Source organism: Crassostrea angulata, chromosome 6 (genome assembly GCF_025612915.1).
Source record: "Crassostrea angulata isolate pt1a10 chromosome 6, ASM2561291v2, whole genome shotgun sequence".
NCBI classification, from domain to species: Eukaryota; Metazoa; Mollusca; class Bivalvia; order Ostreida; family Ostreidae; genus Magallana; species Magallana angulata.
Genome location: NC_069116.1, coordinates 30,116,793 through 30,129,817, shown reverse-complemented (window position 1 = coordinate 30,129,817; position 13,025 = coordinate 30,116,793). Strand labels below are relative to the sequence as shown.

Below are 13,025 nucleotides of genomic sequence, written 5' to 3'. Positions count from 1 at the left end.
CAAAGTTCAGTTGTTACCTGTACCTTGCCCGAGTTGGACGTAGATTTTATCCGTCAGACTTTAGAGGTTTTTAACAACTCATAACTCATATTTGTGAGTATCATTGACAAATATATACCGTCACAACATTGGTGTCAGAAGTGTTTGTATATGTCTGATTATTTTTCAGATCAAATACCCCGCACATTAGTTCGTGCATTTTGGCGCCATAATTTTTTTTTCTGTCTTCCAAATTCGATCTAGGAAGATCTCATATTTATTCATTTCAATTAAAGTATTGGTATATTTTTGAAAGAACTGTATTACTTTTCTTGTTTATTTTGATTTTTTTTTCCTATTGTTTTTCTTTTCTTATATTTTTTTTCGAGTATACACTTACATGTTGTTTATAAAGATCAACTACAACTTGACTATTTCGTAGGAATGTCTGATGATTTAGTTCATACGTATATTAAGATCAGTACTAGGTAGGTGTATACAGGAGTAAAAGATCAAGATCATGGCTACTCCTATTGAGGTAAACAAAGCAGCAATGGAAGAGAACACAGAAGAGCCCAACATGAAAGTATCAGATTTATTGAAAATGATTGAGAGGTTGGAAAAAGAGCTGATTGAGAAAGAAGAAATGATTAGAGAGAGAGAGAATGTTATTAGAGAAAGAGAGAATATTATTAGAGAAAGAGAGGGAGAATTGAAAGAAAGAAACCGTACATTAGATAAGAAAGAAAAGGAAATAGCACTGATGTACAAAAGCAGAGGAAAGAGAGATGCATTTGTGGATGATGTGCATGATATGGGTGAAAGGAGAGAGAATGATCTTAAAGAAATAATATATGATAGACAGTTAGATGATCAATTAGGCAGATTTGAAGAGCAGAAAGAGAAAATACTAAACAAGAGTGACCAGTGTCATATCATGAGACATCAACTTCAGGAGATCAAACAGAAGACACATGAAACTCTTGAAGAATTTGCGGAGAAGATAGATAAAATATTCACCGAGGCTTACCCATACAGCTGTCCAGAGTTTTTTAGGAGCACTATTACCATTGATGCATTCTTAAGGGGTTGCATAGAGAAAAGAGCTGCAATAGTTACACTTGATAAAGATCCTAAAACACTTGACGAAGCAGTTCAATACATGAGTACCGCAATTACTAACCAATTATTGATCATGGAACCAAAGAAAGCTGGCAGAAGAGTCACATTTGAATATAAAGATGAAATACTACTCAGCTCAGATACCAAAAGAGAGAGTGAATGTTTCAAGTGTGGGGAGATAGGGCCTTTTGCGAGAAACTGCTCAAAACAAGACCATACATTTTCCAGATCTAGATCACGATCACAAAGCAGATCACCCCCGCAATCATCATCAAAGTCCCAGGGAGATTTAAACTCTCTCGAGCTGAGGAAATAGGCCATTCGTCAGCTCGACTTAACAAACCAAGGCCACAACCACATACCCGATTTAAATATTAGATTTAATTATAACCACATACCAGTATGAGATAGAATGATTGTCCAGTTTAATAAAAATTAAAACAACAAAGATGCAAATATAACGTGTTTCTAAACGTCAAGAATACAACCTGACATAATGTTAATGAATAATCAGGAAATACTTAAAATTAATTTATGTGATTTAAGTTCTGCAGTCAAGGATGTCGGATACTCTGATATCATTGTCTGATTTTATTTTATTAAGATCTTGGAACTTAATGTAATTTGCTAATGGATAACAATAATCAAACCAATGTAGGGTTTTAACTTAAACAAATATATTTTAGGACTGAACAATCAATGTTCATTACTTTTAAATACACGTATTAGTTTTTAATAAGGCCAATATTTTTATGCCTCTTGATAACAGTGTTATCTGTTTTTATTTAATCTTTGCATATATGAAACATCATACTTTTGGAGTGCTTTATTTACAGTCGGATTGTCTGATTGTGAATAGCTATCTAATAGTGTGTTACTTAGTAATTTATTAGAAATAATACACGTATATGTTTAAAAGTTTTACACACCAGTCCTTTTAAATATGATGGGGAGGAATGTAGTGAATATTACCATCGGGTTCGGAATTCCATAAATAACAACATAAATATATATCCATTGTAAACAAAGTTCAGTTGTTACCTGTACCTTGCCCGAGTTGGACGTAGATTTTATCCGTCAGACTTTAGAGGTTTTTAACAACTCATAACTCATATTTGTGAGTATCATTGACAAATATATACCGTCACAACACATGTATACATATGCAAAAAAACGAATATTACAAGTACAAATTACTGAAAAGCAAACAAAATGGCTGCGTCCATGGAACACGAGAAAAAAGAAAACAAAGTCATTAAAAGTGTCCCTAAGCAAAGTAACGAAAAAAGATTAATAGTCGTTCTTGAAAGGGCATCATTAGAATCTGTCAAGGTATGTAATGTCTACGGAATTTGTTTCGGTTGTCAGTTAAAATAGAGAACGATAAAGTTCGAATTATCTCTATGTAAAGATTTTTGTTTTAGGTTGGCAAACAGTTTGAATTGCTGAATTGTGATAAACACAAAGGCTTAGCGAAGAAATTCAAGCGAGACATCTCCCTGTGTCGTCCAGACATTACGCACCAGGTAAATCAAAAAAAATTGTAGATCATTAACGTCCAATACGTTCAATACTTTCTTTGGGGTTATGGATGTAAGTTTTACAGTAATTTTGGGGTTATAAGTTAACATTTATGTACATTTTTTAAAAAGATAAAGTAAGAAATAAACAATTTATAGGAGATAATTGAAAGCAAGCCCATCGTCTGTATTGTGTGTCTAAAAGATGACCATTGATGGCAAGATTCCTGTGAGACTGGGATATTGTTCCATGTGGAAATGATCAATCCTGATCTGATTTGACAAATAATATTTGCAACAGAACCACTTCTCTTGTTGTGTTTTATAGCAGATGCTCTAAAATATGATGCTGGTATATGACATTTATGATGTGATTTGGGCTCTATATTGTTCCCATGGTTCCCAGCAAATTTGATGAATTGGTCTTGTTGATCTCACTTCCCAAATCCCAGAATAATCATCAGTTGCTTACTTTTTTTATTGATAAGAAACACATGTTTTATTAAAGAAAATGTTAACCATTTATAAAGTTGTAAATTTTGTGTCATGAGTGTCCTTTGATATACACTGTGAATTAAAGATGGCTGGGGAAGAAGGGAATTTTCACACATTTTATAGCTGCATTTTTTAAAAATATGATATTAAATACTTTATTAATAGATAAGGGAAACTTCTTTCAATTGTGCAATTTACATTTACGTCTTTTCATGTACATGTAATTTTTTGTAAATTTTTTTTTTACAATTTTCAGTGTTTGCTGATGCTGATGGACAGTCCATTGAACAGAGCAGGACTTCTCCAAGTTTATATACACACAGAGAAAAATGTCTTGATAGAAATTAACCCCCAGACCAGAATTCCTCGAACATTTGACAGATTCTGTGGACTCATGGGTAAGTAACATACATTCAATCATATGGAAGTGGTCTAACTTGGTTAGGGAACTCATGATCAGGTGAAAAAAAAATGATGCTTAGAGAACTCTTAATTTTTAAAGAATAATTATTCCTTATTTGGTATAGGTTATTCTCTTTTCCCAATTATTATTATTTATTGCATTCTTTTATTTATCAATTATTATTAATTGATTTGAAAATTTTAAATGTTTCTAATTTTCAGTCCAGCTATTGCATAAGTATAGCATTCATGCTGCAGATGGACCACAAAAGTTGTTAAAAGTAAGTGCCAGTATTCATAAATAAAAGATTGCAGATTGCTTGTGCTTGTTTTTCGTTACACAATAATTTATGTATATAGGCACTTGTATAAGCTGTAATGCTAATTGAAAAAGATTTATAAAGTACCAGAGTTTGAGAGGGGTTCCTCAACAATTTTGTAATGTTCTTTTGCTTAATATCGGACGATAAAATCCTGATACTGTTGTTTCATTAATACTCATGGATATCAATTTTCATAGTTTCAAGGATCTGAATTTCGTGGTACATCATCGTATCAAAACAAAATGTTAGTACAAATTGCACTTCAATAAAGATTTATTTTCATGGATTCACCTAACAACAAAATTCACGAAAATTGGTATTCAACGAATAATGTTAAAACCACAGTAGAACTGTAGATTCCTTATTTTATGCAAGTACTTAATTTCATGATTCAACCGTTTTCTATCAAATCGCGAAAATATAAAACTGCGAATGCCTAGTTTTTATCATAATTTTATATAGTTAACATCTGTCAGGAAAAAAAGTAAGAGTTTAAAATCTGAGAGATGCGTTTTTTTGCAATTTTACTCGGATATTAATTCCTCGCATTTAATTAGGAATTTACAGTATTGAGTGTAGTTACTAGTCTTTGCAACTGTGATGATGTGTATGTCATCATTCTCTTCTGTTTCCAGGTCATTAAGAACCCAGTCAGTGATCATCTCCCTCTTGGTTGCAAGAAATACGGAACCTCATTTCATGTTGAAAAAGTCACCAATCCTCGGGACATTGTTCCAGAAAAAGAGCCTGTTGTTGTTGTTATTGGGGCTCTCTCACATGGCAGTGTAAGTCATTCAGAGTTCAGAGCAATTTTTTTTATTCTTTTGATTCATACCTATTCCATAATGTCCTATTTTATCTCCATACGAGAATCTAAAAGGGAATTCAGGACCCGCCTCTCCCTTGGAAACTTTTAACTTACAAAACAAAATATGTTTCAGACCCCCCTGGCCATTAAAATTATTCCTCTGACCTCCACTGAGAAAAATGTTTTGATCACAGCATGCATGCATAAAACCTATGTTTATAATTATAAATTCATGTAAAAAAAAATTGGGTGTATATTCAGTATTAGCCATTTTATAATTTTTGGTGCAGTCAAGTACATTGAAAAGGAAGTATGAAAATTTTTTCTTGACACTGCGAAATTAAATTGATAACTGTCAAATTTTCAGGGTTTTCAGGTTTAATATGTTCTAAATTTCTTAGTATCCATTTACGGAGCTTTTCTAGTTTATTGTGTAATGATGATAAAATGACATACTTGACATTTCAAGCCAACTTCCTTTTGATTTGATACCAACTTTATCCAAATATATATCTCCCTCCTCAGAGATTTGAACTCTGGGAAATAATCTTTTTGATTGAAGTATAGGTCTTTTTTATCATTGTTTTGCAGGTTGATGTGGACTACATTGAAGATTCTATCTCCATTAGCAGTTACCCCCTGTCAGCTGCCCTAGCGTGTGCCAAGATCTGCTCGGCGTTTGAAGAAAAATGGAATGTTATCTGACCTTGGCTGTCAAGGTCTTTTCATTATGCTCTGCTGGAAGGTGTTTGTCTTTCTGTTATGCAATGTGCATTAATCTTGAGGTTTAACCATGAAAAAAAAACAACCTTGGGCTATCAATCAAGTCCCGATATACCTGTACCCCATTTTTTTTCCCCCGATACAGGTGACCCAAGAAAAATTAGAATGTCTAACACTAAATCTGCTAAAATGTTAAGTTTATTTCTTCTTTAGATACAAAATGTAAAATTGTAAATAAATTTTAATAATAACAGTGTTTTATGTTGAAGTATTTTGTTTGTTAGTGGCTCCGTCTTTAAGCATTATCATTCATATTGAATACACATGTATATTGATAAGTAAACAAATCCTTCATGGCACATTTTTCGCTACCATTACTTCTTGTTCTGTCAGAAATAACAGTGCATTTCATCTAATTATCATTTTGGTTGGTATATGAAAATTCTATTTGAAAATTGTTCCAAACAAGATTTTATTGAACCTATATCTTTATTTACGTAATGAATCAGGAAAAATTAGATTAAATGGATGTTTTATTTTATAAAATGTACCTCTTCATCTAAATACATATAATGGAAACATTTTCATTTAAATTAACAATGTTTGGTCTTATATATTTTGGAAGTAAGGGTACTCCTGCAAATTTTGTGAGTAAATTTGTTGACAATGCATTTGTACAGCTTTGCTTGTATGCTATGTTACACTTTGTTGGTTCTTAAATATTCATGTTGAAAACTTCTCAGCTTTTTGCGAAATATAGTACATGTACTTCATGTATAGTATTTCAGATTTCAATGGAAATGCTCTTGAAATATTGATGGGTATCTTTTTATTCAATCATACCGTATGATAAACTAAGGTAGTATGTGTTCTTTTTATACATTAGCAGTAAATTTTATTGATGAATTTTTACCCGTTATTTGTTCCTAGAGCATAAAAATTGAGGAGCCAAATTTCTTTACATTTATAAATGCTTACAGATGGTAACCACAGTTACTTAAAACTTGTAGCTTACAGAAAAATAACTAAGTAGTCCACAATCTTCTCTATATGTATAACATTATTTCATATAGATGGCTATAAACCTTTTAAATCCGTTTGAGTTTTATTAAAATTAAGTTAAAACGTCAAGTATAAATGAGTAATTTTATTGCAACAAAGAAAAAAATTGTAAAATAAAAAAGTTAACAAAATGCACACGCCTTTTGAGATTCATTTGGATATATAAGTGTACAAAGTCTATAGATCACATGTTAACATGGACATAGATCATAATTCTCTTGGTCAAAACGTCATCATCTCGTTTGTTGACGTGAACTGAACGCAACTTTAGTGGGAATCAATGTCAATGGTATGAATGCTGCAGTACTCGATTCGGAATCCCCGGAAGTTCGTGTTTTGGTCGGAAGTGAAGTGCAGGAGAAGTTTGTTACTGCTAAAGTAGATTACTTTGTCTCCAAAATTATTTCCTGAAATCCTGAAATAAAAAAAAATTAATTCACTATGTTTTCTTATTTATTTCATAAATGATATCTTTATTTTCTAAACGGCTCTTTTCAAATAAAGCAATTGGTCATAAAAGTGACTCGGGTATTCAATAAATACGAGTATGAACTTAAATATATTTTAAGATTAAACTATGATGTATCAATCTCAGTTTGATTCTATTGAACACATGATTAAAATGCATCGGATTAGAATATTATTCATTAATTATTATTACGAAGTGTTATAAAGCTTACCTCTGGCCGACCCTTTCCGGTCCGTACACCCGGATGTCGAGAATATCGTACTGATCTTCGGTGTGGAAGTCCCGGAAGGTCAACTTCAGGAAATCGAACGTGCCCTACAGGACAATAAAGTATGCATTAATGTAATTATCTCGGTACATGAGGTTGTCTTTTTTTCAATGGAATGAAGCTATCAAATTGAGTTACTTACTTCGATCAGCCAATGGCATTCAGTGTTACTGTAGTAGTCGTTGGGATAATTTGGGGAAAGGATTGTGCCGTTTTCTCCTCGCAGTGTTCCCCCGCAATCTTAAATGTCAAAGAATGAAACAAAGTGGAAAAAAATGAAAGCGGCTTCTTTAGGGATAAAACAATCGAACGAAATGAAATGGTTGGAATAAACAATTTATAGAACAAATTTATTTGAAAGTGGTTAAAATACTCACTAGGAGTAGATTTCGCCACTTCGTCGCACGTGAAGCCGCTGATCCCGTACGGACAGATGCAGTTACAGTTAGGACCGATAAATCCACCGTTCTGACAGACGAAATTGGTTCTACATCTTCCTGTGAATCAGAAGAAAATTGCAAATCTTCTCACAAGTCTTCAAATGCAGTACAATGCAATAACCCACTACGTGATTTGATCCGTACTTTCTATATATATGTATCAAGTTTTGGCAGATAATTCGTGTGATAAACATCGATTAAAATTTACAGATTTTTCGACACATAATTGCTACCCGGTTAACCATAAATGACATTCTACTTATCAAATGCTACAAACATTGCTATGCATTTATCATATTTTGCCCTATGTGGACTCAAAAAGAGTGTTCTGTTAGAAATACTCTTTGTGTAATCAAATTTTTGAGCAGTTGTCTATTGGTAATATACACAGGTAAGGTACTCACGGTCACACATATAGGCCTCGTTTGCCAGTTTGATGTCCAGAAAACTCGGCCCGTCTCTCTGTCCCATCCAGGACTGCACAAGCGTATCACGTGCTACTATGGTTTTAGACTCCCCGTCTCTCGAATATGCCTGTTGCACAATGGATTTTGAATACTATATGCCGCTATATTCCTTTAAGATTGACTAAACATATTTGACTGGAAACTGCTTGTCATAAAATGAGCACTGTGAAATGTAAGGGGTTACCTTGTCACTATAATGCATCAAAGATCCAATGTCGTAGGTCAAATTGTAGGTGTACACCTTTTTGTTGGAATATTTCTGGAAGTTGTTTTCTTTTCCGGGTATGATATTGCCATTAACGATTTGAATGTGCTGGTCTCGGTCCGATCTTGATTGTTCGTGAACGAAACCAAACGTGTGTCCAAGTTCGTGGGCAATACTACCAGCCTAAAGTAACATAACATTGAGTTAATTGCAATCTCTCTCTCTCTCTCTCTCTCTCTCTCTCTCTCTCTCTCTCTCTCTCTTAACTGACGTACCCCGCATCCATTGGAAACGTTCACAACTTGTTGTCCTCCAATGCGACCAACCCTGGATTCGCACCTGAAAAAAGATTACTTTTGATAAGATACTGTACGTCTCAACAGAGGCTTTTTATTTACTTATTATTTGGTCAATGTTATGAGATTTGGTCATTGACATCTTACCCGTCGACTGTTTGTTGAATGGTGACGTAATCATTGTACTGTCTCATATTTGCCGGTGTTCTAGCGACAAAGCGGATGCAAGTCAGCTGTTCCCACATTTTTATGGCAGCGTCAAGGTTGTTGGAAACGGTAAATTCTACCAAAAATACCAATACGATTGCAATATTTTGAAAAATTATTAGGGAACGTTTTCTCCATAAATTGCAAGATTACAATAAATGAACTAGGAACCTAAAGAAACCTGTATGCAACTTTCAGATTCTGTCTTTGATTACTATAAATCATTTGGTAGGGAATCTTATATATGCCAAAAATAAGTTGAAATAAAGAATGAAACGGAGAATTTTGATAGTAAAAGTAAGCATTATGGATTTTGAGGTAATAATATTTGCAAAATTGGAATATAAAAAAATAATGAAAAAGACGGTTTTTTTAATTGTTCTTAAAACTTACCCAAGCTTCGAGTTTCGTACGGAATGACAGCGTTTGGCCAGTAATATCTCCCGTCAGCAACAATTTTCCGCGTCCTGATGGGGACCCCGATCCGCCTCCTCAGTATGTCCATTTTTATGGCCCTCATTTGAGCGGGAGTCAGGGACATGTCCGACTCGAACGTCCACGGTTTGGGGTTGCGTTCGTCGTCAGGTTGCTGCCTCACAATCTGCTGTTTCGGTTGGTTGGGTAACAAATTGTTTGCAGCAGGTCTTGGAGGGCTCATTCCGACATATACATTGAAAAAATTATGGAGACCAACGCCAGCACCCTATAAACATTAAGAAATTATTATTTTCTTTGAAGTGCGGAACTGATTTTTTTTATTTTGGGGGCAAAATGTTTTAATTTTTCCGTTTAGCTCACTTACTGTTAAAGGTGCTCCTGTTGAAAAAACTAAGAAGGAAGCTGCAGTCACCAAAAAGAGTAACATCATTTTGCAACAGCTATGCGTTCCTTTTTATTTGCCTGTTTGTGTATCGCAAGAAGGTCTGAATATATAAAGAGTCAAACAGCAATAAATAAGTCAACTAAAAGAGTTCCCTAGTAGGAAAAATCCTTCAAGAATGGTCTTTGTGACTAGTTACAGTTATTGGTCCACTTTCGAGTTTCGGTTCTTTAAATACTTATTCTGCTAGCTTATCATCGCATTGAAATCAACCGGAATTGTCGTCATATATTACGCTTTCCGCGCCTGTGTTTGTACGGGCCACGTACAAAATGTTTTTGGGTGGAATTTAATAATTGATTAGTCGAGATAAAGAAACATAGACAAGCCCTTGGTATGTGGTCATACACGAGATAGCCTTCTTAAATCAACTGATTTCGACTGTTATTTCTCAATTAGCTTGCTCCATAATGGACACTTTTTGATAGTTTTGGGTGTTTTAGCAGTGCTTCGTAGCGATGCAGGAATTTGTATTTTACATACACGTACGGTATATTACCTTGAAATATCGAACTAGGGTTGCAAAAGCAGAATTGTATCTTATATTAACCCAGCGATAATTCTGCTATTAACGGACTTAGCCCCTATTTGACGTCTTCGCTGTATCATGAAGAGATTTCCTCCCATTTTTTTCACTCCAAACCAAATAAATTACTTCCAGTCGGCAAAGTAAATATGAGTTTTTCTTATCGCATAAGCACATTTCTAATTAAACTTAAATGTAAATAACAACAATACACAAGAAGTGAATTTACGGGGCGACATTCCAGCGCTTGCTGAGAAGCGAGGGCCATGGTTCATTCACGTTTAGCCTTTTTTTCAAGACGCAGGAAGATTGATGTGAAAAAGATGCAAATTGCATGCGTGACAAAATAAGGGACGGGACAGTTATCACATCCCGTCCGAGTGATTTTATCGGAATGAATTCGGTTCCTTGTATAAAGTTTGTTATCATTGTCGATGTCGTGACTGTCGATTTATAGAGATGACCACCATTTTAACCAAACGTTATAAAGACAACTTACTTGTAAAATGCAGTCCTTTGGAAAAAGAGTTATTGATATTAAAGAGGTTCGCTCCTCTCTCTTTGGGTAACTATTTTGTGTCACCTCTAGTCTTAAAATTTTGCCTTATATATTAATTCTATTTCCATATGAATATTTGAAAATGTCCAATAAACCATATTGAATAAAATTGTTAAAAGAAAATTACCTATTTACAGAGTTTAGTAAAGCGACTATTTTTGTGGCGGAAGGTTTAAAATAAGGAAAAATTTTCATTACTCAGTAATATTTGAACAATATTTTAATATTTCTATCGATATATTTTGGCATAATTAGCTTATATTTCATAGAAGTCAGGAAAAAATTATCTCCAATTTTTGCCTAAAATTAGCTTCTTTCATGCCATATCTCAATTTTTCAAAAATGTGACTCCTACTTCTTTTTTTACATTTACTTGAGATATTAAATGAATGTCTACTTGTATGCAAAATTTTAGAAAGATTGCATTATTAATATTTTTTCATTTGCATTATAATTTGATTATACTTCAAAATTTTGTAATAATCGTAACACATGTTGTTGTGTTCATTATGCACTGGCCATGAAGCGACCAGTAAAGCAAGATTTTTTAAACTTTGACTTAGATATTACTTTTACAGTCACTACATGTGTTCAACTTCATACTGTATTAAAATAATAATAAAATGATAGTTAAAACTATAAATATTAATTTGATTTCTTCAAATATTCCATTTCCATGCCAAATTTTAACAATAATTTCAGGAAAACTATCATTTCTATTTCATATGTTTGGGGCCCCATAATTCCAAAAAAAATGGCATGTGGTATGGGTTACAAATAAAATAAATGAATATTTTAGATTTATATCTTTATATCCAAGTGGTTTTCGGATGATTGACATTACTAGTATTTCAGGTACCAAAATTCTTAAATAACATCCCACGCATATCATCCTTGAAAATTGCTGCTTTATTTATGCACCGGAAACCTTTGCAAATTTTGCGAGAACTAAATATTTTTCATTATTCAAGTACATGTATATCTCTACAAGCTACTGAGAACGTTTCCTAAGGAAAACTCAAAGCCGTTCACTCATTTCACTCGCAAAATGATACACCGCAAATGCATTCTTTTTTTCTCTTTTTTAAAAACAGAAAACCGTCCTTGCATATATTTAACACCGTCCCGTGCGTTTTCATTAACTATGAATAAACTATGAATACTAGTAGTTATATTAACGATATTATTATAATAAAGCCTAGTGGTACTCAACAAATGCCTTGTTTTTGTCACTTTGAAGCCATCTTTAAACTTGGTGATATTTTTGGAACGTGCTGAAACATGCATATTTGCTATATAAAAAAAAATTTAAAGGATGAGCGGCTTGGGATTTTTTTTTTTGGGGGGGGGCTATTGTTTGTTGGATGGTATTTCAATTTTCTGAGAGATAGAAACGTTCGTATATATATGAAATAAATCGCAAAAAATTAACACGAAAGACATCTAACAGCGACTTTGGACTTGAATTGAAAAACACCCAGGCACGCAATGTGGTAATTACTGTATAAGAGGGTCGGCAGACGATTTTCAAAATTTGTTACAGTTTGCTTTCAAATGTTAAATGTGTTTCTTTACTGGGTTGGGTTTGTTTTTTTTTTGTGTGTGGATTCTTTTTGTATAATTTTGTTTACGGAGGAGGAGGGGGGGGGGGGGTCTTTGGTTGAGACATGGTAGTATACTTGGTCGTATATAAAAAATGTGAGGGAACATTTAGTTATCTTCATCTTTGACAAACCAATGGTACATTTGTATATGCAGGCACGTAGCATCGTTTTTTAAAGTGGAGGGGGGGGGGGGGGGGGGGGGGCAGACTCATACAAAAAATCTTGACAAGCAAAAAAAAAAAGAACAAATAAAAAGGAAATTAGGACTTTCCAAAAGTCTTCAAAATCCGGGGGGGGGGGGGGGGGGGGGGGGGGCTGCGGTAGAATATCTTCAATATCAATCCTAGTTTCCTTATTTTCATATCAATTTTTTACATGCTTCCAAAAAAGTGGGGGGGGGGGCAACTCCATGATAATTGAATTTTTTATATCTAAATTTAAAAAAAATTACTTGCTGCGAGAAAAAGGTGGGGGGGGGGGGGGGGGGTCAGCCCTCCCCCCCCCCCCCCCCCCCCCCCCACCCCCCCGATGCTACGTGCCCGATATTTGGCTAATCAAGCAGAATGTGTTCATAGCTCTCTCCCCGTTACTTTATTCATTTTTTCGAGGGCCTAGATACTTATTAGTGACCGGGAGCTACAGACCTGCAGCTAGATACTTAGGAGTGGGG

General features: G+C 34.1%; 2 protein-coding genes across 2 annotated transcripts; one reads left to right on the top strand and one right to left on the bottom strand.

The window, feature by feature from the left end:
• Window positions 1-2,298: 2,298 nt before the first annotated feature.
• Window positions 2,299-5,628, top strand: LOC128190114 (ribosomal RNA small subunit methyltransferase NEP1-like). The gene is made up of 6 exons (XM_052862023.1): window positions 2,299-2,433; window positions 2,526-2,627; window positions 3,373-3,514; window positions 3,741-3,799; window positions 4,477-4,626; window positions 5,241-5,628. The coding sequence occupies exons 1-6, from the start codon at window positions 2,314-2,316 to the stop codon at window positions 5,352-5,354; spliced, it is 687 nt and encodes a 228-aa protein (XP_052717983.1). The 5' UTR covers window positions 2,299-2,313; the 3' UTR covers window positions 5,355-5,628.
• Window positions 5,364-9,818, bottom strand: LOC128190112 (blastula protease 10-like). The gene is made up of 10 exons (XM_052862022.1): window positions 9,589-9,818; window positions 9,180-9,489; window positions 8,727-8,862; window positions 8,559-8,622; window positions 8,263-8,466; window positions 8,016-8,145; window positions 7,549-7,668; window positions 7,314-7,411; window positions 7,115-7,218; window positions 5,364-6,849 (listed from the first exon to the last, which is right to left on the bottom strand). Exons 1-10 carry the CDS (start codon window positions 9,652-9,654, stop codon window positions 6,702-6,704), a joined length of 1,380 nt encoding a protein of 459 aa, XP_052717982.1. The 5' UTR covers window positions 9,655-9,818; the 3' UTR covers window positions 5,364-6,701.
• Between the last annotated feature and the right edge of the window lie 3,207 nt (window positions 9,819-13,025).